The sequence below is a fragment of the Phocoena phocoena genome, chromosome 8 (genome assembly GCF_963924675.1).
Source record: "Phocoena phocoena chromosome 8, mPhoPho1.1, whole genome shotgun sequence".
Classification (NCBI taxonomy): Eukaryota; Metazoa; Chordata; class Mammalia; order Artiodactyla; family Phocoenidae; genus Phocoena; species Phocoena phocoena.
In genome coordinates this window covers 24,710,796-24,738,645 of record NC_089226.1, presented here as the reverse complement: position 1 = coordinate 24,738,645, position 27,850 = coordinate 24,710,796, and the positions used below count along the sequence as shown (strand labels likewise).

Genomic DNA, 27,850 nt, shown 5'->3' with positions numbered 1-27,850 from the left:
TGAGAGAGGCAGGCCCAGTGAACAGAAAAGGCCCAGGTTACACATAAACCGCTGGTCTCAGAAGGTCAGAAGTAGTGGAAAGGGGACCTGGCACCTTATCAGCAGACTTCTAAGCCAGCACCTCCTTCCACGCGCCGCTCGGGCGTCCCAGCGCCAGGCTCCGCCCCTCCCCTCCTCTGCTGCCGGCCAATGGCCGCCGGCCGTCGCGGCCCGAGGCTGCTATTGGAGGAGGCGGCCAGGTCGGCGGTTGAAGCGGGGTCGGGGACCCGCCGCTCGCAATCACATCTCTCCGCTGGTATCTGTCCGCTTGGCGCTCGGCCACCATGGCTGTGCTGGCGGCGCTTCTGCGCGGTGGCGCCCGCGGGCGCAGACCCCTGCTTCGGAGGCAGTTGCAGGTGAGAGGGACTGGAATTCGGGCCTCGCCTCGGAAGTCTTCTGCCGGCGGCCTCGCGGCCGGAAGGAGCCCTAAGTGCAGGCCTGAGGAAGCCCCCGGAGGGACCCACGCCCCGAAAGCCACGCGCTCAGACTTGCCGGCTCGCACAGGGCGTTTCCATTCTCAGGGGCTTTCCCGGATCGTGATAATTGCTTTCTAGTGTGTCAGGTGGGGCAGGTATTTTGACAGACAGAAAGGCGCGGGCTTGGTTCTGACCTTGCCGGACGGGTAGGGAAGGCCCGTAAAACTGTTTTCGAGCTTTTCTTTAAAACATGTTTGTGAGCGTTATTGTCAAGAGATTTTGATTTCATGCAATAGGTAATCATTATGGGCTTACAGGGTGATAATAAAAAGGTGTACCGACTCGGAGCAACTTCAAACCTATAAGGGAAAATAAATGGCTACTCACTTTCTTGATGAGTAATGCTTACGTATTAAGGGCGTCCAGAGCCGTGTTTCTCCTCTGGCTGTTGTGTTTAGGGAACACAGGAGCGACAGCCTTGAAAGAATCTACTATTTTCCGTACATCAAAGCAAGCTAGCTTGCACCACATGTTTAGGGTCTGGCAAAAGCTAAAGAGTAGGTCTCAGAAGTTCAGGGTGTGGTTGGTGAAGCTTGACTTTTCCAGTTTGGTTGGAGCAATAAAGTTTGAAATCCAGTCATATTGTAAGAGTTTGGATTTGACTTAAGTCAGTGAGGACCGTTGATATTTTTGCTCTTGTCATAATTAGAGGTATAGGAGCATTGAAGTGGGGAAAAAACTATTGTCTCTTAGGTGTGATGTAACTTGAACTGGTGTGTTGGCAGTAGGAGCTGAAAGGGAGGAGCACTATGCAAGAGATTGTGAAAGAATAAGTGTAGAACTTGACAAATGCAGAGTGAGGGTGGGAGCCAAGGGAAAAGGAAGTGTCTAAAATTAATCCTGGGTGACTGAGATAATAGAAAAGTCAGGAGGAGTGGGTTTCCAGGAAACATGAGTTCTTAGCATATTTGTTAGTATGTTGGAAATCACAAAAATGTACTTGGGTCATGCTGAGTTTTAACCAACATTTATTGGTGAATTAGGTGAAATAAGTACTCTAATTTTGTAAAAAACAAAACAAAACATAAACCAAGTGCAGAACCCTCTTAATTTATAGTTTAACTGGGAGCTTAAAATCAAACACAATTGTTGCTGATGAGAAAAATGAAGTTGTAGGTTATGTAGCATATGACTTGTGGTGTTCATTTAATTGAACTCTAGGAATTAGTTGTATTGGTTGTTACTTGAATTAAGTGGTCATTTAATGAACCATGGAAATCCGTTTGTCTTAACAGGTTTTCAATATTCAGTGCCATTTTGTGGAATGGAACTTGATCTCTAACCCATTAAACTGGCTTTTTCTCTTTTGCCTTCAAATACACACAGGTCTCCCTTATGGTCAAGAAACCTTTATGGACTTTATCAGAGCTTGTTGCTTTCCAGCTGGAATTGCTTTTTTCTTATGGTCAAAAGAGTAGTCCTCCTCGTCACCTTCGTTTACATCCATTTCTCCTTAAACCTTTGCAGTTAGATTTCTGTACTGCTCAACAGAAGAATACCAGTGATTTTCTTTTCCTGTATTTTTTCTTCTTCTTCTTGACTTTTCTTTGTACTATATTTGACACTTTTGACCATTCCCTCCTTTAAAGTCCTGTCTTGCTATTTTGAACCAAGATAATTTTCCTTTAATACTCAGACTTAAAAAAAAAAACAAATCCTGCATTGTGCCAGTCCTGAGCCTATTTGTTCCCAGATTCATCTTCTCTTCTCTTTCTGTATTTCTGTGAGGCCGACCCTTGCAGGTGCCAGCATCATCTGGCTTCTGTCTGGGTTCAGAAACTGGTGGAAGATTGGGAGATAAGAAGGGAGAAGTCAGGATAATTATTTTTTTCCTCTCTCTACCTTAGATTGTGTTTCTGACAATGTCTGCCAGTCCTTTGGTTCTTGTTTCTGCCAGGTGACCCTGACCCCTTGGCTTTGGTAACCCTGCTTCTTCCCTTTGTCTTAACAGCCTGAGCATGCTAGTGCCTTCCTGTTGCTAATCTCTGTGCTGCTGTCTCCTGTTCTCAGCTCTTCGGTCACCTGTACATTTATTTTAAAATTTATTTATTTATTTATGGCTGTGTTGGGTCCTTGTTGCTGCGTGTGGGCTTTCTCTAGTTGTGTCGAGAGGAGGCTACTCTTCGTTGCAGTGCGTGGGCTTCTCATTGCAGTGGCTTCTCTTGTTGAGGAGCACGGGCTCCAGGCGTGCGGGCTTCAGTAGTTGTGGCTCGCGGGCTTAGTTGCTCCGCGGCATGTAGGATCTTCCCAGACCAGGGATCTAGCCTGTGTCCCCTGCATTGGTAGGTGGATTCTTAACCACTGTGCCACCAGGGAAGTCCCTCACCTGTGCATTTAATTCTCTGCATTAAATTCTGTTTCACATAGAATGGTTTTTTTTTTTTTTGCGGTACACAGGCCTCTCCCGCTGCGGAGCACAGGCTCCGGACGCACAGGCCCAGCAGCCATGGCTCACGGGCCCAGCCGCTCCGCGGTACGTGGGGCCCTCCCGGACCGGGGCACGAACACGTGTGCCCTGCATTGGCAGGCAGACTCTCAACCACTGCGCCACCAGGGAAGCCCCCACATAGAATGGTTTTTATTTTCCTGGTTGAAGCCTGATGGATACTCGTGGTTTTTGCATTCCCTTCCCATTCCCTTTCACCCTGTGGAGTTTTGAACCTCAGTTCTCAGCCCTTTCTTATACAGAAAAAAAGAACAGAATGTTTTGGTAAGCAAGTAAGTGGTGATAGTGATCTGATTGGCAGTAAACACCGAGAGAAATGGATAGATTCAAGAGATAGCATGGAGATAGAATCTGTTGAACTTAATGACTGATTGGCTGTGAATGGCTGAGAGAGGAGTTCCACAGGCCTTGATGAGCCCAGCTACAGCAAGTGTGTAGACAGGAGAGAAGAGGGCTTTGTACAGGGCCTTTGGGAGACACTATTTCAGGACAGACAAAACAAGTGGAAACCCGTGAAGGTGAATGAAAAGAGAGGATGGTGTTGTGGAAGAAAACCAGAGGAATGTAGTGTCACCTGAAAGCCAAGGGAGGGTAGATTTCCAAGAAGGAGGGTGTATTAGTTTCCTTAGGCCATTGTAAGAAAATACCACATATCAGGCAGCTTAAAACAACAGATATGTTGCACAGTTCTGGAGGCTAGAAAGTCCGAAATCAAGTGCCTCTTCTGTGCTTCTTGTGGTTTGCTGGCAATCTGAGTTCCTTGGTTTGTAGATACATCACTCCAGTCCTCTATCTGCACATGGCAATCTCCCTGTGTCTTCACTTCCCTTTCCTGCATCCGTCTCTGTGTTCAAATTTCCCCTTCTTATAAGGACATCAGTCATATTGGATTAAGGCCCACCCTAATGAACTTATTTTGACTTGATTATTTCTGTAAGGACCACATTTACAAATAAAGTTACATTCTAAGGTCCTGGGGGTTAGGACTTCTTTTGGGTGGGGCACACAATGCAACCCATAACAGAGGGAGCATTCAACGATGTAAAAATTTAATATAAGTGTTTATATAAGATTTTAACAAAGGAATTTTATAAATGAAATACATAAAATGAACATATACATAAAATGAAAAGCGTTGATTGAAATTAGCATAACTGTTTAATACTTGGAGAACTTTATAAAGGCCTGAAGAAATACAGATTTGGGATATCAGTTTTATGTAAGGGAACTTTGCTTCTGCATACAGACAGTAATATGCATAAACACAAGGTATTTTGAATACTAACTGCTAAATCCTCTAAGAAGTTGAAAAATTTTTTAAATGATTAATCTGTTTTCTCAAAATGTTTCCTTGATAATGGCTCAATTTCTAAATCATTTTACTGATTTTTATAGTTATTTTGGCATATGGATAGTTCTCATGAATTTGTCTCCTGTGAACAGAAATAATGAAAAATTAGTATCACTGATGACACGCTTGATTAGTGAAGAATATCATAAGCAAATCATTAATTACTCAAAAATAGTGCAGTACTTTGGAAAGAGCAGTTGCCTCAGCTTCCTAAATTTTATTACTATTTTAAATAAAATATATAATATGTATAACAAATATATAATATGCATATATGTATAATATGTAAACTATATGTATAATAGAGTGAGACTGTTTGGATTTGAAATCCCAGGTCTGCCCCATATTGGCTCTGTGACTCTGGGCAGGTTACTTGACCTGCCTATGCTTTAGTTTCCTTACTTGTAAAATAAGAATACTAATACCCACCCATTGGCTGGTTCTATATCTAAAACATATTCCATATACATCTGTTTGTATCCACCCCTCTTGTGACCTCCTTAGCACTAGCCACATGAGCTCTTGCCTGGTCTCCTTCCATTTTCTGCTCCTGCTCCTACAATCAGTTCTCTATACTTCAGCCAGAGTGGTCTTTTTATAATAGAAAAGCCTTCAGTGGCTTCTCATTGCACAGACTAGAATCCAGAGTCCTTCTCATGGCCTCTTTAGTCCCTGCTTGTTTCTTTAGTCTCAGCTCAGACTGTGTTCTCCTGAGTATGTGGCTCCCACTATACCGTTCCACTTTCTATACTTAGCATGCGCCAAGTTTGTTTCTAATTCAAGGCCTTTGTCCTAGTTCTTCCCAATGCATCAAATGTTGTTTTCCCTAGATCTTCCCCAGGCTGACTCTTTTTTTTAATTTATTTATTTTGGTTGTGTTGGGTCTTCGTGGCTGTGCATGGGCTTTCTCTAGTTGCAGCAAGCAGGGGCCACTCTTCATTGCGGTGCATGGGCTTCTTATTGCTGTAATTTCTCTTGTTGCAGAGCATGGGCTCTAGGCATGTGGGCTTCAGTAGTTGCAGCATGTGTGTTCAGTTAGTTGTGGCTCGCGGGCTCTAGAGCGCAGGCTCAGTAGTTGTGGCACATGGGCTTAGTAGCTCCGCGGCATGTGGAATCTTCTTGGACCAGGAATCGAACCCATGTCCCCTGCATTGGCAGGAGGATTCTTAACCACTGCGCCACCAGGGAAGTCCCCCCAGGCTGACTCTTTTAATATTCAGTTTCTCAGCTCCAGTGACATCTCCAGAGAGCCCTCTGTGGAACATCCCATGTAAAATAGGCCCTCACTCTGTAGCTTATTATCCCATTTTGTTGGCTTCAAAATATATTTACCCTACCTGAAATGTGTTTTTTTTGTTGTTGTTGTTTTTTGTTTTTTTGCGGTACGCGGGCCTCTCACTGTTGTAGCCTCTCCCGTTGCGGGGCACAGGCTCCGGACGCACAGGCTCAGTGGCCATGGCCGCTCCACGGCATGTGGGATCCTCCCGGACCGGGGCACGAAGCCGTGTCCCCCGCATCGGCAGGCGGACTCCCAACCACTGCGCCACCAGGGAAGCCCCTCAAATGTTTTTCAGAGCTGCTAGTAAGCACCAGACTTTGTTCATTTGTTTAGCGTTTCTTGCCATCATTGGGATAAAAAATAAAATCAGTCTCTTCTTGAAACTTACAGTCTAGTGGGGAGACAGGCCAGTGAGGGTTACAGAATTATGTGTTTGGGACAAATAGAGTGTGCTCAGGGTGTGCAGAAGCTAAGACTGGAGTGTCTACCTCTGCCTGCATTGTCAGGGGTGGTCTCTAGAGTTCTTGGGGCAGCTGAGCTGTCCTTGAAAGATGATTGTGATATGCAAATAAAACTTAACTAGTTGTGTTCATTTATCACATATTTATCACACATTATGTTCAGTGTCTTGATCCTACTATAATTTTGTCATTCCTGGGATATTTAATGAGCTCTAGGCACTATGCCAAGTGACAAGGATGTAGCAGTGAACGAGAAAGGAGGAGGAAGGGAAGGGGGAAAGACGGGACTGCTCTCAGAAGCTTGCATTATACGGAGAAAGAGAGATTAAATATGTGAACCCTGTATTTACACAGTGTGAGAGGTGCTTTGAAGGAAATAATCATGTTGAAATAGAAGCCAACTTTAAATAGTCAGGGAGAAGCACTCTGGGGTTGTATCATTTGAGCTGAGACTTGAAGAACAAAAATGAATCAGCCAAGGCAAGCTGGGGAAAGACTGTTACTGGCAGAGGCACACTGCAGAGAGCTTGAGGTGGGAATGGGTTCAGAACAAAGAGGAGGCTGGTGTGGCTGGTTCAGAACAAAGAGGAGGCTGGAGTGGCATGAGTTTGGAAAGAACATTAGAAAAGAAGACCAAAAGAAAAAGGAAAGAACATTAGGAGCCAGATCATACCATACCATCCAGATCATCAGGAGCTCCAGTTCCAGGAGCCAGGAACTTGTACGATAAGGGTAAGACTGTGGATATCATTCCAAGAACAATGGAAAGCCATCAAAGGATTTTTTTTTTTTTTGCTGTACGCGGGCCTCTCACTGTTGTGGCCTCTCCCGTTGCGGAGCAGAGGCTCCTGACGCGCAGGCTCAGCGACCATGGCTCACGGGCTCAGCTGCTCCACGGCATGTGGGATCTTCTCGGACCGCGGCACGAACCTGTGTCCCCTGCATCGGCAGGCGGACTCTCAACCACTGCGCCACCAGGGAAGCCCCATCAAAGGATTTTAATCAGGGGAGCGATGTGATCTGATTTACATTTGTGTGTGTATGTGTGTGGGGGGGTTGTTTTTGTTTTTTTGTGTTTTTTTTGGCCACGCCACACAGCTTGTGGGATCTCAGTCCCCCTGGGATCTCAGTTCCCCACCAAGGATTAAAACTGGGCCACTGCAGTGAAAGCACCAAATCCTAACCATCGGACCACCAGGGAACTTCCTGATTTACGTTTTAAAAACCGAATGGACTGAAGAAGGGAAGCTGGGGATGCAGGAAATGAAGTAAAAGGCTGTTAAAGTAGCAAGAGATAGTGGCTGGGACTAGGTGGCAGTAGTGCAGATGAAGCAAAGTGGAAGAATTTAGGTATATTTTAGACAGTATTGATAGTACCTGTGATAGAGTATCTCTAGGTATTAGGCACAGATGGAGGTGAGTCCTAAGATTTTGGCTTAGCACCTGGGCAGATTGTGATGTGATGTCTTGAGGAGGGAAATGCTGGAAAGAAACTAGTGTTCTACTTTTCCGGTTATCACGGCGTGAGGCACCATGAGCAGCAAAGTCTCCCGTGACACCCTCTATGAGGCGGTACGGGAAGTCCTGCATGGGAACCACCGCAAGCCCCGGAAGTTTTTGGGGATGGTGGAGCTTCAGATCAGCCTGAACAACTGTGACCCTCAGAAGGACAAACGCTTCTTGGGCACTGCCAGGTTGGCACCATTCTCATCCCACCCAGCCCTCAGTGTCCCTGTGCCCGTCTCCTCCCTTCAGGCTCTGGTTGAGGCTGAGATGGCCTGGCACATGTGGCACTGAAGTGCCCGGGTAGTTCAGACCCCCTGCTCCAGGCAGGTGTGGCTGGACAGACCCCCACACTGGGTCTTAAAACAAGAGGGGAGGGACTTCCCTGGTGGCACAGTGGTTAAGAATCCGCCTGCCAATGCAGGGGACACTGGTTTGAGCCCTGGTCCTGGAAGATCCCACATGCTGCAGAGCAACTAAGCCCGTGTGCCACAACTACTGAAGCCTGTGTGCCTAGAGCTTGTGCTCCACAACAAGAGAAGCCACTGCAATGAGAAGCACGTGCAACGCAACGCAAGAGTAGTACCTGCTCGCTGCAACTAGAGAAAGCCCGTGCACAGCAATGAAGACCCAACGCAGCCAAGAAATAATAAATTAAAAAACAAACAAACAACAACAACAAAAAAAACAAGAGGGGAGGTATGGGGAGGCCTTGGCTGAGCCTGCCGGCTAGTTTGGGAAGCCAGACTAGCTGTTGGTGAATGTGGATGCTCTGGGCTTAAGTCCACTCCCTGCCCCAAGTTCTCCATATGTGTTCTGGGGGACCAGCAGCATTGTGATGAGGCCAAGGCTGTGGATATACCCCACATGGGCATCAAGGTGCTAAGGAAACTCAACAAGAATAAGAAACTGGTCAAGAAGCTGGCCAAGAAGTATGATGCCTTTTTGGCTTCAGAGTCTCTGATCAAGAAGATCCCATGAATCCTGGACCCATGCCTGAATAAGGCTGGCAAGTTCCCTTCCGTGATGACCCACAATGAGAACATGGTGGCCAAAGTTGATGAAGTGAAGTCCACGATCAAGTTCCAGATGAAGAAGGTGCTGTGTCTGGCAGTGGCTGTTGGCCACATGCAGATGACAGATGATAAGCTGTGTACAACATCCACTTAGCTGTCAACTTCCTGGTGTCATTGCTCAAGAAAATTGGCAGGGGATTTCCCTGGTGGCCTAGTGGTTAATAATACACCTGCCAGTGAAGGGGACACGGGTTTGATCTCTGGTCTGGGAAGATCCCACATGCCACAGAGCAACTAAGCCCATGCGCCACAACTACTGAGCCGGTGCTCTAGAGCCCGCGAGCCACAGCTACTGAGCCCACGTGCCACAACTACTGAGGCTTATGCGCCTAGAGCCCGTACTCCACAACAAGAGAAGCCACCACAAGGAGAAGCCCACATACTGCAATGCAGGGTAGCCCCCACTTGACACAACTAGAGAAAACCCGTGTGCAGCAACCAAGACCCAATGCAGCCAAAAATAAATAAATATATTAAAAAAAAAAATTGGCAGAACATTTTGTACATTAAAAGTGCCATGGGCAAACCTCAGAGCCTGTACTAAGGCACAGCTTAATAAACCACACTCCCACCATTAAAAAAAAAACAACTAGTTTTCTAGGTTGGAAATTGAGAGACATGAGTTGGACATTAAATTCAGGCTATCAAGTTGGCACTTGGATATATGAGTCTGGAGGTCAAGGCTGGAGATAGAAATTTTGAAATCACCAGGACATAATTGCTGTTTAAAGCTATAGGGCTAGATATGATTAAGGAGACAGTGAAGATGGAAAATTAAAAGGGGCCTGGAACAAAGCCCTGGGACATTCCAGCACTTAGAGGTTGGGAAGGGGAGGATGAAACAGCAAAGAAGACTGAGAAAAATAACTAGAGAGATAGGAGGGAGACTATAAGATTGTGTTAAAATGGAAGCCAAGAAAGTGGAGGGTTTGTGTAGTGGTTTACACATATTACCTCATTTGATTCTCACAACAACATGTGGAGAGTATTTTAGAAAACTTAATGCTCAAGAATACTCAGCTAGTAAGCCTAGGCTCTTAACCACTGTGCGTGTTTCCCCAAGGAGAAAAGTGAGTCCCAGGTTGCTGAATGGATAAGATGAGTATAGTGAAGTCTTTACTGGATTTTGCTATCCAGACATTGTTGATCTTGGTCAGAGCCAACAAAAGGATAGATAAAAGTCAGATTGGGTGGGGTTGAACAGTAAATAGGAGGTGAGGACAAGGAAGCAAATTGTAGGTAACTTGTTGGAGAACTTCTCTTGTACAGAGGAACTAAGAAATGAGGTGAAAGCTCAATGGGAGTCCGGGTTAAGAGGTTTGTTTTTAATTCTTTCAGGTGGGAGGAAGCCTATTACTATGCTTACAGAATAATCCAGGAGTAAAGGGGATGAATGATACTGGGGAGAGGGAAGGGATAACGGAAGATGTGGCATCTTTGAAAAGGCAACTGGAATGGCATCCAGGGCAAAGTGGAGAAACCAGGGAACCTTCAACTAAACAGAACTAGAGACTTTAAAGTGGTTTAGAAAAGGCCCTTTGATTGCAAGGAACAATATCCCATTTCACACTAGCTAAGTAGAAAGGGACTTTTTTGAAGATATACAATAGGCAAGCTCTTTGGACATCCAAGTTTAGGAAATAAAGTAAAGCTGGCCTTGCTGGGACCCTAACTAGAAAATCACTAACTATGTTATCTTCTTTTGTCTCTTGTAGTGTGGCATGGTCTTTTCTTCCTTTTCTGAGTGTATATATTCCATTCCTTTGCTTCTCTGCTTACTTGTGGCTTTTCTCTTTGCTGTAACCTCTGCTTTTACATGGTGTTGCTGACTAACTCCAGCCCCTTGGGCCTTTCACTTCAAGTGCTCATCATCATTCAGTTGATTGGGTCTCTCAGAGTGCTAGAAGTCCATTCCATTTTTGGTCCTGTCAGCTCTGGCCAGTGGGAGGACGATGGGAATCACCTTGTACTTAGGGCTGTCCCTTCCAGACCCTTTGGAGAAAGGGGTGTAGCTGGAGAGGCAATGACTGGCATGTTTACTACAAGTAGGAAATTTAAATTCAGAGTTGGGTCACAGATAATACGCTAGAATCCTTCAGTGTAAGTAGGTTATATAAGCAGCAGCCCGATTTGGGCTTACTTAATTTAGAACTTAGATTTAACTTAAAATTACATTTTATAAGGCTTATACTTAAAAAGGCTTAGAAATTTTAAGATGATAAATTCATCAGAAGTTAAAACATACATTTCCAATGAACAGTTAATCAGATGAGAATATTACAAAAGTAGTAATTTTAAAAATTGTAACAGTGATATGTGAACAGGAAAATTTGGAAATTAAAGTATAATGCAGCAAAAAGAAATAACCATAATCCCATTACTGAGAAGTATAAAGTGATGTAGGTTAATATTTTTTACATCATAACAAATATTTATATTACAGGAAATAAGATATGTGGAACGAAGTTATGTATCAAAACCCACTTTGAATGTAAGTATAAATTTAAATTGTGCTTTAAAATTTCAAGCATTTAAAGGAAATGTAGTCTATTGAAAATGCATATTCTAAAGCATGTATAGATGAGGGTCAGCTTGGGATGATTCAGTGGTTAGGAATAGCTAATTATTGAAATAAGTCAGACTCCCAAATTACCCTAAAAAATTTCAGTCTAGCGCCCTGCATAATTTCTGCTTCTTCCCCAGTCATTGTCTATGGTAAACAACCTTCTCTAAAACTAGGCAGTGTTCTTCCTTTACTTTTGGGAACCCCCATTATATTGTGTTGGTTAGTCATTGCAGAGGCCACATGGAAGATACTAGAAGAAAGGGGCTGAAGGAGACTGGGGATTAGACAGGAAGGACCATCACCTGGTCACCTAGTGCTTCCTGAGGGGTCCTCCTTTTGTTTCATAACGGTTTCTAAAAAGACTTAGTAATAGCCTTCGACCAGAATCTAGGGAATGGTTCTCTTATTATCTATGAGAATTTATGTATGTATGTATGTATGTATTTATCTAAGAGCATGTAGAAGGCAAGCGTAAGGCGTAAGGAGAGAATTGTTAAAATAGTGTTTTGCAATATTTAAGAGAGCTTTTATCTTTTTCTTAAATTTTATATTGTCTTATTAATAGTTTAAGAAATATGGCTCTGGGTGTGTCCTAGTTAAGTGGTATGCCCCCACTAACATACAGGTCTTGACCCTAGACCAGAGTTTGCCTTCAGTAAGGAAGCCCTTTAATTAGGGCTTTTTATGCAGTTAACAAGGGTAAACTGATCATTTCTTAAATTTTGACTAAGGAATAGAATTGAACCTTAAGCTTCTGGTCTATGCCTATTTTAGAACTGGTTTTTCTTAGGTTTTCTATTAGGTCTTAAATCATAAAGTACCAGAATTGAACTGATTTTAGGGCTGTTCTAATATTATTTTCATCTTTGATGGGTAATTAGTCATTCATAAAAAGTCTGTTTTTTGGATAATATATCTATGAATTGTTTATTTATGAAAGATGATGTGGGTAAAATATTTAAATATAATAATTTTTACCATCTTCTGTCTTGCCAGGAAGTGGTCATAGTAAGTGCTGCAAGAACACCCATTGGATCCTTTCTAGGCAGCCTTTCCTCTCTGCCAGCCACTAAACTTGGTTCCATTGCAATTCAGGGAGCCATTGAAAAGGCAGGTTAGTAGTGCTTTACTTTTGGTGTTGAGGGGTAGTGATTCAATGGAACAAATGTTTATTTTGCACTTACTATATATGTAACACTTAGAAACGAATTAATGCCTACATTTCTGAATTCCCTTGAAAAGAAATCCTTGTACTAGAGTGTTACGAATGAAGCTCAAAACTGACAAGAAAAAGAAACCATTCCTGCTATATAATGTCACGTACTTTACTAGGTAATTACTAATTATTAAATTGAATAAAATATGGAAATGTCTTTTTGATTTTTTTAAAAAGGGATTCCAAAAGAAGAAGTGAAAGAAGCATATATGGGTAATGTTCTACAAGGAGGTGAAGGACAGGCCCCTACAAGGCAAGCAGTACTGGGTGCAGGTATTAGGACTACATTTTTGCTTTTATACTTAAATGTTTGACATGGCAAAATGGAGGTCATTTCAGCTTAAATAAAATGTATAATAGACTTATATTGGCAGAAGAAATGTTGCAGATTATAGTTTAACATGCTCTATTTTATTACAGTTTATTTGAAGAATATCTTTGTTCTTCAAAAGTATGATTTATATTGGTTTTAGGCTTACCTATTTCTACTCCATGTACCACTGTAAACAAAGTTTGTGCCTCAGGAATGAAAGCCATCATGATGGCCTCTCAGAATCTTATGTGTGGACATCAGGTAAGAAGTACCTTCTTTTCCATTTTATAACTAAAATAATATGCAGTACTAAAAAACACTAAAAATCTAAGCATATTCATACTCTAGAAGTGAGATTCTTTCTCATAAGTGCAGTTGCTCTGTTGTTTCAGACACTCAGGAGTGTCTGGATTTGCCAATTCCATTTGAAGTAGAGGTCAAAATGATAGCTCAAGTGTCTGGTATTAAAAAGTAGTTTTCAGCCAGGATGTTTTTGTCTTTGGGTGCCCCTTTACTTAGAGATTCTGGTTGATTTTAAGACACTGTAAATTTTGTCTGTGCTAGAATGAGAAGGGTTTTTATCATAAATGAGAATAAGGTGCTGACCCTGGGAATCAAATCGTTGATTGAGCCCAAAATTGATGACTAATTTATAGCTCCTTATGTTCAGGTTCAGCTGTAAAATTGTGCAGGCTTTCTATTGGCCTTGATGATTTTGATCTTTACCTGAGACTGAGCAAGAGATAGGCTGCTCAGCAAACATATGCTGGATGTTAGGAGTCTAGACCTGGACTCGTAGACCTAAGAGTTTATCAGATCCAAGCCTTTTTTTCAGTTGAGGAAAGAGGTTGAGTGGACTACAAACACAGTTACAGGGGTAAAATTAGAAAACAGGTGTCCCTATCCCTGTCTAGTGCATTCCAGCCTATCAGGGTATAACACACCAAGGTAAAAATCAGTTGTGAGGTGTTTGCAGATTATTTCTTACACGGACAAGAATCATAATTATGCATACCCTTGCTGTTACTCCTCCCTTGCGTTGTTTCCAGTTGTAAGGCAAGCCAAAGAGAAAAAAAAGTGATACCTGATACACATGCTAAAAACTGAGATGGTATAGAAAAGTATAAAATGAAAAATCTTCTTTCTTCTTGCCCCACTTTGAATCTCTGACTTATCACTTTTTTGTGTATTCTGCCACCGAAGAGCAGAGAAACTTTGGGGAAGTTTCTTAAACTCAGTGCCCCATGTAATGTCTTGGAGGTCATTCTGTATCAGCACATAAGATAGTACTCTATTGAACTGAACAACTATAATATACTTATGGGTCCTTATTGAATGGACATCTAGGTTGTCTCCAGTTCTTCACTATTTTAAATAATGCTGCAGAGAGTACCCCTATATATATCTTTGTGTAATTATACTTAAATCAATTCTTGTTAATTCACTGTACTAAGCAGTATAGTGTAGTGGTTAAGAACAAAAAGTCTGGAGCCAGACTAATTTCAAATCCTGGTTTTGCCCATCATTAGCTGAGGATCTACTATGTGGACATTCACTGGAGATTGGTGAACAAAATATTAAAAAATCTCATCATGTGCAAATCTGTCTTTTGGAAAAATTCCAAAGAGGAGAATTTCGGATTCAGAGATTTAAAAATTTTGATATTTTCAAATGCTTTCCATGAAAGTTATACCAGTTACATATTTTCCATAGCTTATGAGAGCTTGTTTGCCTATACACAAGGTAACACTGACATCAGGTATTACCAAACCCTTGTCAAACAGTCAGGAAATTGTTTAGATGTTTCAGAATGGTTTGAATGACAAGGAAAATTTTGTCTCAGTTGATTTTTTTGTGGTTCTCTAGCAAATGCTTTCAGTTAGTGTTCTTTGATTCATTTGTGCATGTATAAAATTATCTGACTTAGAGGAATACTAGGAATTGCCTTATTTTGAATGGTCACTTTTATTATATTCTGTAGAATAATTGATAGCTTAATTTCTGTCACTTATTATTGCCATCATCCCCAGAAAACAGTAGTTCAGGATAACAGAATAAAACTTATATGAGAACGATTTGAGGCTCTCCATATTTGAAAACAGGCAAAATATTTAGGTTTCTTTGGTACAGAACTTGTTTGTCTTTATTCTTTTTTTTTTTTTTGTGGTACGCGGGCCTCTCACTGTTGTGGCCTCTCCCGTTGCGGAGCACAGGCTCCGGATGCGCAGGCTCAGCGGCCATGGCTCACGGGCCCAGCCGCTCTGCGGCATGTGGGATCTTCCTGGACCGGGGCACGAACCCGTGTCCCCTGCATCAGCAGGCGGACTCAACCACTGCGCCACCAGGGAAGCCCATGTCTTTATTCTTGATTAAAGACTGTGAGAATATAATATTGGCTTTAATTTTATATTAATGTTTTATATTAAACTATTTTTTAAAATTAGCGCTTATAATGCAAATGAATTTTTGTTAATCTGTAATTACAGGCTAGTTGATTAATATTTATTAAACTTCTACTATATATGCCAGGCACTAATGACATAAAAATAGATATGACAAGTGTTTCTGGCCTCAAAGGAGCTTAGTTTAGTGAGAAGATTTGACACATAAATATAGCTACAGTACAGTGTAATATTATTAATAAAAGCAATGCACAGTAATTGGGGAACACAAAAGAAGGAAGGGAAACTGTTCCAAAAAGGGATAGAAATACGTGGTCAGGGAAAGCATGAAGTGGCTGTGTTTTGATTAGTTTTAAAGGAAATGTAGGTGTTTTACATGTTGGTGGATAGGTCAGAAGTGCAGAGGTGGTGTGAATTAGCACGGTATCTTTGAAGACTTGATTTTCTTTCTTTTTGGCTGCACTGAGTGGCATGTGGGATCTTAGTACCCCGACCAGGGATTGAACCTGTGCCCCCTGCAGTGGAAGTGCAGGGTCTTAACCACTGGACCACCAGGGAAATCTCTTTGAAGATATTTAAACAGTTCTGTATGACCTCAGGTGTAGGTCCAGGCATGAGACTGGAAAGGGAATGAGAAGTCAGATTGTAAAGGGCCTTATGTGCTATGCTGGTGAGTCCTGTAAGGAGTGGAATGACCAGACTTACAGTCTAGCCAGAATGACTCAGATGAGTATAGATGACACTTGGGTGGAAGGACAGGCTGCATATCAGATGATCAAGTAGAAAATTACTATAGCTATCTGGGAAGAGCTGATTGGGAGGATCACAATCAAGGAAGTCGGATTATTTCCGAGAACTGAGATTACGTTTTTGGCAGTGTCAGTGAAATGAAGGGTTAGAAGAATTTCAGAAGATGGTTCTACATTAAAGATTCCTGGCATTCTTATTAATGTCTGATTCTGATCTTAATTATCATTACACGTTTCAGACCATTTCCTTTTACCAGTGTCAAGAGGGTACTTCCTATAGTGACTGTATAGCAAATGTTTAATGAAGTCCATGTAGAATACTTGTTTGTTGTAGCTGTGTAAAGGGTATAATGGGTTTGCAACTACAGTTGACCCTTAAACATGGATTTGAACTGCCTGGGTCCACTAAATGTGCAAATTTTTTTCAATAAACATGTACTACAGTTGAATCTGTGAACCTGTAGAACCATGGATAGGGAGGGCCGACTGTGAAGTTATACACAGATTTTCAAGTGTGTGGAGCATTGACGTTCCTAATCCTGGTGTTGTTCAGAAGTCAACAGTACTACTTGAATTGACATTGGGTTTTTGTGTTTTGCTGAGCAGGATGTGATGGTGGCAGGTGGGATGGAGAGCATGTCCAATGTTCCCTATGTAATGAACAGAGGAGCAACACCATATGGTGGCATAAAGCTTGAAGATTTGATTGTAAAAGATGGGCTAACTGATGTCTACAATAAAATTCATATGGTAATTATTGCTTTTTAATGGAGAAATGCCATGTATATAAAATACTGCTTGATTTAAAAAAAAAATATATATATATACTTTAATTAATTTTTATTTATTTATTTTTGGCTGCGTTGGGTCTTTGTTGCTGCATGTGGGCTTTCTCTAGTTGTGGTGAGCGGGGGCTACTCTTCATTGCAGTGTGCGTGCTTCTCATTGCGGTGGCTTCTCTTGTTGTGGAGCACAGGCTCTAGGTCCACGGGCTTCAGTAGTTGTGGCTCGCGGGCTCTAGGGCACAGGCTCAGTAGTTCTGGTGCACAGGCTTAGTTGCTCCACAGCATGTGGGATCTTCCTGGACCAGGGATCAAACCCATGTACCCTGCATTGGTAGGTAGATTCGTAACCACTGCACCACCAGGAAAGTCCAATATATATATCTCAGAAACTGAACTGAAGGATATAAATGTTGATTGAGCCATTCATTTTAGGGAAATGTTTTTCTAAGCTCATTGCATCAACTTGGCTCAACTGTTGAATAAATTGGCCCACACTGAAATAGGACATTTTCTGACATTTAATAATGGATTCCATAGGTGTTTAATTATTTGTCTTCAAAATAGCAACTTCTGGGCTAATTCAAGTATTTGAGGATGAGACATGAGTAAAAAAGTTACCTAGTACAGAAAGAAGTATATTTTAAGAAACTAAATTTAACTACTAACCACTATTTTATGTTATGCAAAGTTAATTAGTTTTTTAAAACTTCCAACTTCTATCAGGGCAACTGTGCTGAAAATACTGCAAAGAAGCTGAATATTGCACGAGATGAACAGGATACTTATGCTATTAACTCCTATACCAGAAGTAAAGCAGCATGGGAAGCTGGAAAATTTGGAAATGAAGTTGTTCCTGTCACAATTACAGTAAAAGGTTGAAGGATAAATAGATTTTAATTTTTAGTAGACTTTATGTGTTGCTAAATATTTTGTTTGAGTTTTAGTACATTTTTATCTTTGTTAATTTCAACTGAGGACGCTGACACTGCTGCTTATGGTTATTAAAGGGAAATGTTGCTAATTCAGAGGTAAATTTAATTTCTAATATAATTTAATTTAATTTCTAATATAATTCTTCCTAATATAAGCAACAGACAACACACTAAGTTAAGTGAAAAGGGGGGGATTTATTAGAAGGCCACTTGGGGATTCGTCCCAGAACTGAAAGATATATGGCAGCAACCAGTCAGCTCTGGGAACTTCAGGGATTGGAAGTGGGTAGTCAGTACCATTAGGACATGCTGTCTTGGCTTTTCTGTGCTGCTTTTGTTCTTTATTGTCTCAGCTTTTCTGTGGTGCTGCCTCCATCTCCAGGGTCACATCTGTAGGGCTCTCAGTCACAAAGGAAAGAGACCTCCTCACCAAATGCAGCAAAATAAATCCACAGTAAAGACTCAATTAACTTGGTTTAGGTTACATTTCGATTCTAGAAATAATTACTGTGATAAGAATGATGGAGTACCAAAACTTATCCAGCCTAGGTTGGACATCTACCCCTGGGGTTAGAAGAATGAGGTCTGTGATCATAGAAGGAGGCTGAGAGAAGAGAATGGGATGTGGCTAAATAGAAGATTTAAATTGCATCAGGCTACTTAATAAACTCTTCTTTAAGACACTAACAGAAATTATTGATGGTAGATTCTTGAGTGGAATTTACTTGGGATGGTTTAAGGTATGTGGGCATACAGGGAAGCACAGACTACCAGGCACCTTGTGTACCATTTCTTACTGAGCAACTAATTATTATCTTCACTGCTAAGATTACTTAATTTAAAAGATTTTTGTTTTAGGTAAACCAGATGTAGTGGTGAAAGAAGATGAAGAATATAAACATGTTGATTTTAGCAGAGTTCCAAAGCTGAAGACGGTTTTCCAAAAAGAAAATGGTTAGTATTAAGAAATGAAGCATAAGAAAAAAGAGTCAGTATACCATATCTCGTCTTAGAACTGCCTGAGGATTTAAAAAAATTCTAGAAAACAACTAGATGGTATTTAACATTTTCAATGTATCAGGCCCAAGTGAAGTTAACAAAACATATGATATTTATCCAAAGTATATTTAAAATTGCTTAACAGTTAATATTTTCTTTGCGTGTCTGTGTGTGTTTGAACTTGTTTTTTATTATTAATTTTTATTGGAGTGTAGTTGATTTACAATGTTGTTAGTTTCTGCAGTACAGCAAAGTGAATCAGTTATGCATATACATATATCCACTGGTTTTTAGATTCTATTCCCATATAGGTCATTACAGGGTATTGAGGTAGAGTTCCCTGTACTATACAGTATGTTTTTTATTAGTTATTTATTTTATATAAACAGTTAATACTTTCAATATATAAAGCCTCTGGAACAGGTTGTAGAATGATGTAGAACAGTTTTTCATATGCACTTCTTCTTGAAAGTTTTTCGTGATATGAAAGTCAAGTTTACATATTATGTTAAATATCTGTAAGCCTCTGGAGGACTAAGCTGATAGATGTTTTTCATTTTTGTATCTCTAGTGCCTGGTTCTCAACAAATAAATGTTGAATGTTAGTGTAAGTGGGATCCCAGGTTACTAAATCCTTTTAGGAAAAAAGGTCAGTTCTGCTTTTAAAATTGGCTGTATACAGCTGCGATAATAATCTGAAATAACTTTTTTCCCTTTTTTGATTGAATTTCTCAATACTAACTATAGGAGTGGATTAATCTTTTTTATTAAAGCATCATATAAAAATTTATATTGCAGGGAATTCACCGATGGTCCAGTGGTTAGGACTCTGTGCTTCCGCAGCAGGGGCACGGGTTTGATCCCTAGTCGGGGAACTAAGATCCCACAAGCCTCACAGCTTGGCCAAAAAAAGAAAAAAAAATTTATATTGCAAAAGTATAGTTTTATAATTTTAGCAGCAGTCTATTTTAGGGTCTTCATTGGTATTTAAAAGAAAACAGCTTAATTGACATATAATTTGCATACCATAAAATTCTCCTGTTTAAAATGTACAGTTTAGTGACTTTTATTATTCATTTAACTTCAAGTGATTGTAGAGAAGAAGAAATACCTGATTTTGACACTGATTTGAAAAATATATAATGAGTGCCTGCTCTACTGTGAATAAGCAAAGACTTAGTGTTTGTTTGTTAGGAAAAGTATGAAGTGGTCCTTATCTTTGAGGAATTATGAACCAGCATTTACCCAGTGCCATCACACATGCCTTTTGAGGTAGCTTTGAATAAACTGTTACAAAAAACTAATGTAAGGGGACTTCCCTGGTGGTCCAGTGTTAAGACTCCACGCTCCCAATGCAGGGGGCCTGGGTTCGATCCCTGGTGTGGGAACTAGATCCCACATCCCACATGCCACAGGGGGCAGCAACTAAGACCCGGTGAAGCCAAATAAGTAAATAAATATATATTTTAAAAAATCTAATGTAAAAAGGCATACTGACATTAATTGTGTTATATACATACACATTTAATTATGTGTATTTTCCTGAGGGCAGGAATTATCTCCATCCATATCTTCATGCATCTAGCAACCCAGGCAGTATTCTGCAGAAATTTGTTAAATTGATCCAAACGAATTCAGTGTGAAAGAATGTTCTGATGTCATGCTCATTGATACTTTCAGGTACAGTAACAGCTGCCAATGCCAGCACACTGAATGATGGAGCAGCTGCTATGGTTCTGATGACTGCAGATGCAGCCAAGAGGCTCAGTGTTAAACCACTGGCAAGAATAGCAGGTAGAAAATGTTCTGAACTTGTTTATTCCTAAACCGCTATATTCTTCCTGAAATTGAGGTTCTTTGCCAGTAATATTATACGTAATATTGAAGTTGGCTATTTCTGTCTGTAGGTTGTACTTTGTGACAGAATTTAACTAGTACATGTTTTAATTGAGATAGAACCTCCTTCAATATTTTCGTTAGTATTTGATTTGTATAAGAGAAAACTTTTAAAAATCTTTCCCTATCCTGGATGATGTGTGGGAGACTACAGGGTACATGTTTTCCCCTGGCACTGTGGGGAAAGGTAGCCAGGTAGAATAAAAAGAATATGGGCTTAGGAGTATAGAGATACAAAAAATTTAATTGTACTGGCATTAATTATTAACTGTGTGGTCTTGGCATGTCCTCAGTCTCCTTAAGACTTTTTAGCTGTAAAATCTGCCTTGCCTTCTTCATAAGGAGTTAAACAGATACCATTTTGTTTAGATCATGGTTTCTTAACCTCAGCACCATTGACATTTCACAACAAATAATTGTGTTGTAGGAGCTATTCTATGCATTGTAAGATGTTTAGCAGCTTGGCTTCTACCCATTAGATACTACAATAAGTGGCATTCCACCTGTGCAACAACCAAAAATATCTCTAGATAATGTCAGTGTCCCTGGAGGCAATTTCCCCTAACTCCCTATCTGTGAAAGTCAATGGCTTAGATGACTGGTATAATCTTGTAAAGTGTAGAATCTTAGAAAAGGCACAAATACATTTAAATACACTATAATGTTTAGGAAACTTGCATTTTTGCATATTATATGAGTTGTTAGATATAGCTTTGGGTGCTTGTAAAAAGATTTTAACGATGTATTTTTTTTAATAAAGCATTTGCTGATGCTGCTGTAGAACCTATTGATTTTCCAGTTGCACCTGCATATGCTGTACCTAAGGTGAGAACAAAATAACAGACCATAACTCATTGTGCCAATTTCTGTTTTTGCTTATACCAAGGTTGCATGTTTTAGATTTTACATGTTACTCATCCACCAAAGCATAGAGGTAGCTTAGTTTCAAATCTTCTCACTTCTCCTGAAAACAATTAGAGAGCAACAAGGATAACAACAACAAAAGTAAAGGGGCAGCCCACAAACTATATTTTCAGCGGAGCAGATAAAAACTACATGATTGAATTCCTTGTGTGGAACTCACATACCTGGAATGGCAACCGCAAAGTGGGAGGTTGGTGCAGCAGAGAAAAGAAGGGAATGCTGAGGGTCCAGGGTTCTAGAATTCAAAGCAAATATTCATTACTAGAAGGAGCAGTCTTCATCCTGAAAGGGAACTCACGGGAGCTGGTCTCAGAGTAAAACTGGAGATGGAGAGGACCTATCTGCTCCAATTGTCAGTCTGAGTCTTTGTGGGAAGTTACTAAGGGGTCCCAGGAAAGGAGACAGTGTTGTGTTCGTTTAGGGGTTAAGGGATCTCAGAAGACTCCAGCAAATGTTCCCTTTCAGAAGTAGAGGGCCTCACCCTGAAAGAAAATGTCTGAGGGTGGCACCCAGATTAAAAAAAAAAAAAAAAAAAAAATCAGTGGGAAATAAGGATAGAGAAGGATCAGAAACAACAGGGAGTGATGATCTGTCCAGAGGTGGCAGATCTCAGAAAGCAACACAGTTATACAGCTTCTGAAAGTGAATGTGCATCACATTGGAAAGGAAGGGTGATAAACACTTCTCAGCTAGATTCTGAGAGCTAGAAAAGTGGCTACACTTAGGTAGGTACCATGTTTTGTCTCACGGTGTTGGAACTAGAGGAAGCTGTTGGAGCTGTACAGCTTAGAAAGCTACCTGAGCCTGCTGGAGGAAGAGAGCAAGGAGGAACAAAAGTTTCATGTTAATATTATTGTTGCTCAGAACAAAAAAATTTCTAAAGATAAACACCCTCCTGCAATAGCTGAGGAACTATCAAAACAAGAGATCATATAATAAGACTTTAAATAAATCATTTACAATGAAAATACGATAGCTCTGAATAACTGTGCCCCAGATAACCCCACAGCAACTTTTATAAAGCAGAAACTCTAGGGGATGCAATGAAAAATTAGTAGAGACTAGTATACCTCTTTCATTTGATAGATAAAAAATCTAGAACTAAGCAACATATAATCAGTAAAGTAGATCTTAAGAATATGTATCAACTATGTACCCCTAAATAAAGAGTATATTTTTTTCAGTTATCCATGGAATGTTCAAGAAAATGAAGTTTTCTCTCTCCAAAGTAATAGAAATATGATAATGCAAACAAGTCTTTGATTACAATGCAATAAGATGAGAAATTAGGGCATTCCCTGGCAGTCCAGTGTTTAGGATTCCACACTTCCACTACAGGGGGCACGGGTTCGATCCTTGGTCAGGGAACTAAGATCCTGCATGCTGTGCAGCACACTCCCCCCCCCCCCGCAAAACAAAAACAAAAACAAAAACAAAAGATGAGAAATTAAAATCAGAAAATAAAAGGGCCCTTCCTCCTGGAAACTAAGAAACTCCATATTTATGTATTACATCAAAGGGAATTATAAACGAAAATTGCAGAATTTCAAGAAGATAATGAAAATAAGTTTTGACTTAATTATCTGAACATAATCTATATTTTTAAAAAATTTAGGTTCTTAAAGATGCAGGATTGAAAAAAGAAGATATTACAATGTGGGAAATAAACGAAGCCTTTAGTGTGGTCGTACTAGCAAACATTAAAATGCTAGAGATTGATCCCCAAAAAGTGAATATCAATGGAGGAGCTGTTTCTCTTGGACATCCAATTGGGTAGGTAAAATTATAAAGAAAAATATACCTAGGTTAATGGCTGCCTTTGTATATTCCTATCAAAACTTAAACTGCTTCATGATAATTCTTGTTACTCTTGGTTTAACAGTTTTTCTTCCCACCCATCCTTCATAGGGCAAATACCATTTCTGATAGGATCCCCATTGAACACAGATCTATCACATCTGTTCCTTGAAAACTAATATTGTTTTATGTTGAAGAAGATAATTTAAGAGTAAAATCTATGCTTGGGCTTTTCAAAAAGCTGTAACCATTCTTGGGGCTTCCCTGGTGGTCCAGTGGTTAGGACTCCACGCTTCCACTGCAGGGGGCATGGGTTCGATCCCTGGTTGGGAAACTAAGGTCCTGCGTGCCGCTCATTGCAGCCAAAAAAAAAAAAAGCTGTAACCCTTCTTGAAACAAGTCTCCCAAGTTAAAGTAAAGTAGTTAAATTCAGCTATAAGTAATGGCTAATTTGGTTATTCATACAGTCTGTAAACCATTAAAGTACCAAAATGCTTTCTTAATCCTAGGATGTCTGGAGCCAGGATTGTCGTCCATTTGGCTCATGCCTTGAAGCAAGGAGAATATGGTCTTGCCAGTATTTGCAACGGAGGAGGAGGTGCTTCTGCCATGCTGATCCAAAAGCTGTAGACAACTTCTGTTGTCTAAGGCAACAACCCTATGTAGCCAGAAAGGCCTGCTGTAATCAGGGTGACTGATTACCCTGGGTCAGCTTGTATGAAAATAATGTTTCACTTTTTATTATTTTCAACTCTTTTTAAAAAAATAAGATAAAAAATCAAATCCCCAAACCTTTTGAGATTACACAGTAATTTTTTCTTCTAATTTACATTGTTTCTAATCTTGAGCACATTTTTGTTATAAGGCTGTACTGTTTAAAATACCACTGTGCAATATTAGTGACTTATAAGTAGCTAGAAGCTTCCACTTTAGAGAATAAATCTTATTTTACATTTTTGAGGACTGTTAAAGATTAAGTGAATGTCACTAATTTAGATTTAATAGACCCTTCAAAGTAAGAGCAGTTATTCTGTGCAAACTAGGAATGCCTCATATCATTAGTCAAGAAGCCAAAGACTGTAGTGTTGCTAGAAACAGGAGGAACCCATGTGCTCAGGTCTGAAGTGGGTGCAATTTCTCATAACCTCATCATTCAGAATTTGTTTGGGCGTGGGGGTTAGGGTTTTTGCTCTGAATTACTACAGTAGCACAGAGTGGGAAAGAAGGTGGAAACTAAACTGCTCAACTGAATGGATTTCTGAAGGGAAGAGATCGCCACTTTCATTATGCCACAATGCCTGTTCTTAAGCAGAAGAAAATGCAGCACAAGTATCTTGAGTTGCAGTTCATCTAGAAAAAAAACACACTGTAGGCAGGGGCTATGCACACCAACCTCAGCTGCAGTTCTGAGAAGGGAAACCTGTTTAAGTTGATGTTGACAATAGTTGGGGAGTAGAGAGGACAGAAAAGTGGTATTACATATATCTCATGGCAAATAATTCAGTGAATCCTTATCGTTGAAGGAAAAAAAAAGATAACATGGAAAAAAATTGTTCTTAAGATTCAAAGACTACTTTCAAAAATATCTGTATAGTAATTACAGCTCCCTTTTGCAGCTCATTATGTGCTAAGTAGTGTCCTAGAGTCTTTATTTGTATTAACTCCTTTAATCCTCACAAAAACTCAATAGGGTAGGTACCATTATTATCCCTCCTATAAAAATAAGGAAATTGAGGCGTGGAGTGGTAAAATAAATTCTCAAGGTCAAATACCTCGTGAGTAGCTGAGATGGATTCAGTTCCAGGCAGTCTTACTCCAGAGCCCAAGTTCTTAACTCAGTATGTTTGGCTTCTCAGTCTCAGATAAGTAGCTGCCCTAACTGTAAGAGGAACTGGGTAAAATACATGGGAAAAAAAAAAATCCAACCCAAAATATTTAGAATACTTCATTGAAGATAAGCAGAATTAACAATGAATCCAAAAGTCAGTCATCTGGAAAACTTAAATCTGGAAGTAAATGAAGAGAGAAAAAGAAAAGACACAGAACCAACAAGTAAATGGTATTTATTAAAAAGGAAAAAGAAAGGTACTCTGAAGTAATAATTATAATATAAGAGAAAAACTCAGATTTTTACTAAGTGTGCAGATTTAGAAGGCCTTATTTCATTAACAGAATTAACAGAATCACACTAATGTTCTATGGAAAAGACAGTAAAGAAAAAAATTCTTCAAACAGCTAGGTAGAAAAATTGGTAACCTTAGTCCTTATTTCTATAACTGTCAGAAGACAAGTGACCAACATCTACATATTTTTAATGGAGTAAGAGTGATAAAGATACTAGAAGGAGTGTCTAGGCATGCAAAAGCTTAGAAAATGTAGCACTGTGATGTTTCCTCCAAAAATGACAAAGGTTTATCAGCACATGGAAAGAATAATCAAGAATTTGGGAGTGTGAAAGTTAAATTTTAAAAAAATGATTGAGGACTGACTAGGGAGCAAGGGAAGATGGGGTGAAACAGGGGTTTAAAAAATATATATATATGTATATATGCTAAATAAAGGGAAATGCCATTGGAATGTAAAAAGGAGTTCCACATTTTAAATTACTATAGAAGATAAAAGCTGAAAAACCCAATTACAAAGTAAAAGATGGCTGGTGTATATCACAAATTACTAGACATCAAGGCAGAAAGTGTTAAAATAGGACAAGAACTATTCCATGTAAAGAAGATTACTCAAAATGAAGTTATGGAGAATCCAAAGAGGGTCATAGAAGAAGTGGCTTTTATGAAGGATGACATGAGAATTTAGCATGCATTTAGGAGCTGATTGGCATCCTCCCTGGAGACTGGGGAAGCCAGCAGATACCACCTCTATGTTCTCACTTGAGCCCAGTACACATCTGGTGCCCCAGCTTTTGCAGCTGCCACCGAAGGGATAGGCCCCTGGATCATCTGGCTCTGATAGCCAGCAGGTTTTATACTTATGGGTGCCACAGAACTGTAGCAAAGCATCAGTCATTAATGGGTATAGCAGCCCTGCCCACACCTCCCAAGGGTATACACCTGGGCCCAGTGCAGAGGCAACATGCAAAAAAGCCCATCTCCCAGTTTTTTCTGTGAGAGGGCCCTAACTACATACTTTCCCAGTTGCTGCCTACAAGTACAGCTTTCAATCAACTTGCATCTAGGTACAGACTGCAGTCTTCCCCTTTGGGAGCCACTAAGAACAAAGAAGGCAGCATGGAAAATCACAAATGTTTAAGAGATAAAGAGCTCTGGTCAGGCTGATGTATAAGGTTCTCTTACCTAAGATCACTTTGTGAAGACTGAGAGAGGTGGCTCTTTTATCTAAGATACAGAAACCAACACAGTCAAGGAAAATGAAGAAATGGGAATATGTTTCAAACAAAAGAATGAGATAAAACTTTAGAAACAGATCTCAATGAAACAGAGATAAGTGATTTACCTAATAAAGAATTAAAAATAATGGTCATAAAGATGCTCACAGATCAGGAGAACAATGTTTAAAGAAAGTGAGAATTTCAAAGAAGGTAGAAAATATAAGAAAGTACCAAACAGAAATCAGAGAGCTGTAGAATACACTAACCGAATTGAAAAATTCAATAGAGGAGTTAAGCAGCAAAGTAGAAGAAAGGATCAGTGAACTCAAAGACAGGGCAGTGAAATTTATCCAATCAGAGGAGCAAAGAAAAAAAGTAAAGACAGCTTAAAGGACTTATGAGACAACATCAAGTGAGCAAACAAGTATATGCATTATAGGGGGTCCCAGAAGTAGAAGAGAAAGGGGCAGAAATCTTATAAGAAATATCAGCTGAAAACTTTCCTAACCTGGAGAAAGAAACAGACCAGATTCAGGAAGCACAGAGAAATGCAAAAAAGATAAATCCAAAGAGCCCTCACATGGAGACACATTATAATTAAATTGTGAAAAGTTAAAAGACAGAGAATTTTAAAAGCAGCAAGAGAAAAACTTGTCATGAACAAAGGAACCCCCATAAGACTATCAGCAGATTTTTCAGCAGAAACATTATAGGCCAGAGGGGAGTGGTATGATATATTCAAAAGGGCTGAAAGAAAAAACAAACAAACTGCCAATCAAGAATACTTTATCCAGGAAAGCTGTCCTTCAGAATTGAAGGAGATAGTTTCCCAGACAAGCAAGAGCTGGAGGAGTTCATTGCCACTAGACCAGCCTTATTAAAATGTTAAAGGGACTTCAACCTGAATCAAAGGATGCTAATTAGTGACAAACCTTTGAAAGTATGTCTCACTGGTAAAGATAAATATATAGTTAAATTCAGAATACTTTATTGTAATGGTGGTGGGTAAATCCTTATAACTCTGGTGTGAAGGCTAAGATAAGATGATTAAAAATAAGCATAGGGCTTCCCTGGTGGCGCAGTGGTTGGGGTTCCGCCTGCTGATGCAGGGGGCGTGGGTTTGTGCCCCTGTCTGGGAGGATCCCACATGCCGCGGAGTGGCTGGGCCCGAGCCGTGGCCGCTGGGCCTGTGCGTCCGGAGCCTGTGCTCCGCAACGGGAGAGGCCACAGCAGTGAGAGGACCGCGTACAGAAAAAAAAAAAAAAGCATAACTTCAAAAATTTTTAATGGATACATA

General features: G+C 40.3%; 1 protein-coding gene and 1 pseudogene across 3 annotated transcripts; both read left to right on the top strand.

The window, feature by feature from the left end:
* Positions 1 to 324: 324 nt before the first annotated feature.
* On the top strand, positions 325 to 24,096 carry ACAT1 (acetyl-CoA acetyltransferase 1). Of its 3 annotated transcripts, none has more exons than XM_065882073.1 (12): positions 325 to 395; positions 11,075 to 11,122; positions 12,194 to 12,311; positions 12,591 to 12,686; positions 12,887 to 12,987; positions 16,484 to 16,627; positions 17,386 to 17,536; positions 18,453 to 18,548; positions 20,274 to 20,387; positions 21,250 to 21,314; positions 23,029 to 23,186; positions 23,720 to 24,096. In XM_065882073.1, the coding sequence occupies exons 4-12, from the start codon at positions 12,623 to 12,625 to the stop codon at positions 23,838 to 23,840; spliced, it is 1,014 nt and encodes a 337-aa protein (XP_065738145.1). In that variant the 5' UTR covers positions 325 to 395; positions 11,075 to 11,122; positions 12,194 to 12,311; positions 12,591 to 12,622; the 3' UTR covers positions 23,841 to 24,096. The 3 variants fall into 3 exon arrangements, with proteins under 3 accessions (XP_065738145.1, XP_065738147.1, XP_065738146.1); XM_065882075.1 differs by lacking the exon at positions 325 to 395 and adding an exon at positions 5,804 to 5,837 and having other exon boundaries at positions 11,067 to 11,122; XM_065882074.1 differs by lacking the exons at positions 325 to 395; positions 11,075 to 11,122; positions 12,194 to 12,311 and having other exon boundaries at positions 12,630 to 12,666; positions 23,720 to 23,840.
* On the top strand, positions 7,586 to 9,175 carry LOC136127341 (large ribosomal subunit protein uL1-like; annotated as a pseudogene).
* Positions 24,097 to 27,850: the final 3,754 nt, after the last annotated feature.

What these genes read in the sequence shown, in the direction of transcription:
- ACAT1 (XM_065882073.1), top strand. Translation starts at nt 12,623, where the DNA reads ATGGGTAATGTTCTACAAGGAGGTGAAGGACAGGCCCCTACAAGGCAA. An exon ending in ATCTTATGTGTGGACATCAG is followed by an intron (nt 12,988 to 16,483) that starts GTAAGAAGTACC and finishes TTTGCTGAGCAG; the next exon opens with GATGTGATGGTGGCAGGTGG. An exon ending in TCTACAATAAAATTCATATG is followed by an intron (nt 16,628 to 17,385) that starts GTAATTATTGCT and finishes AACTTCTATCAG; the next exon opens with GGCAACTGTGCTGAAAATAC.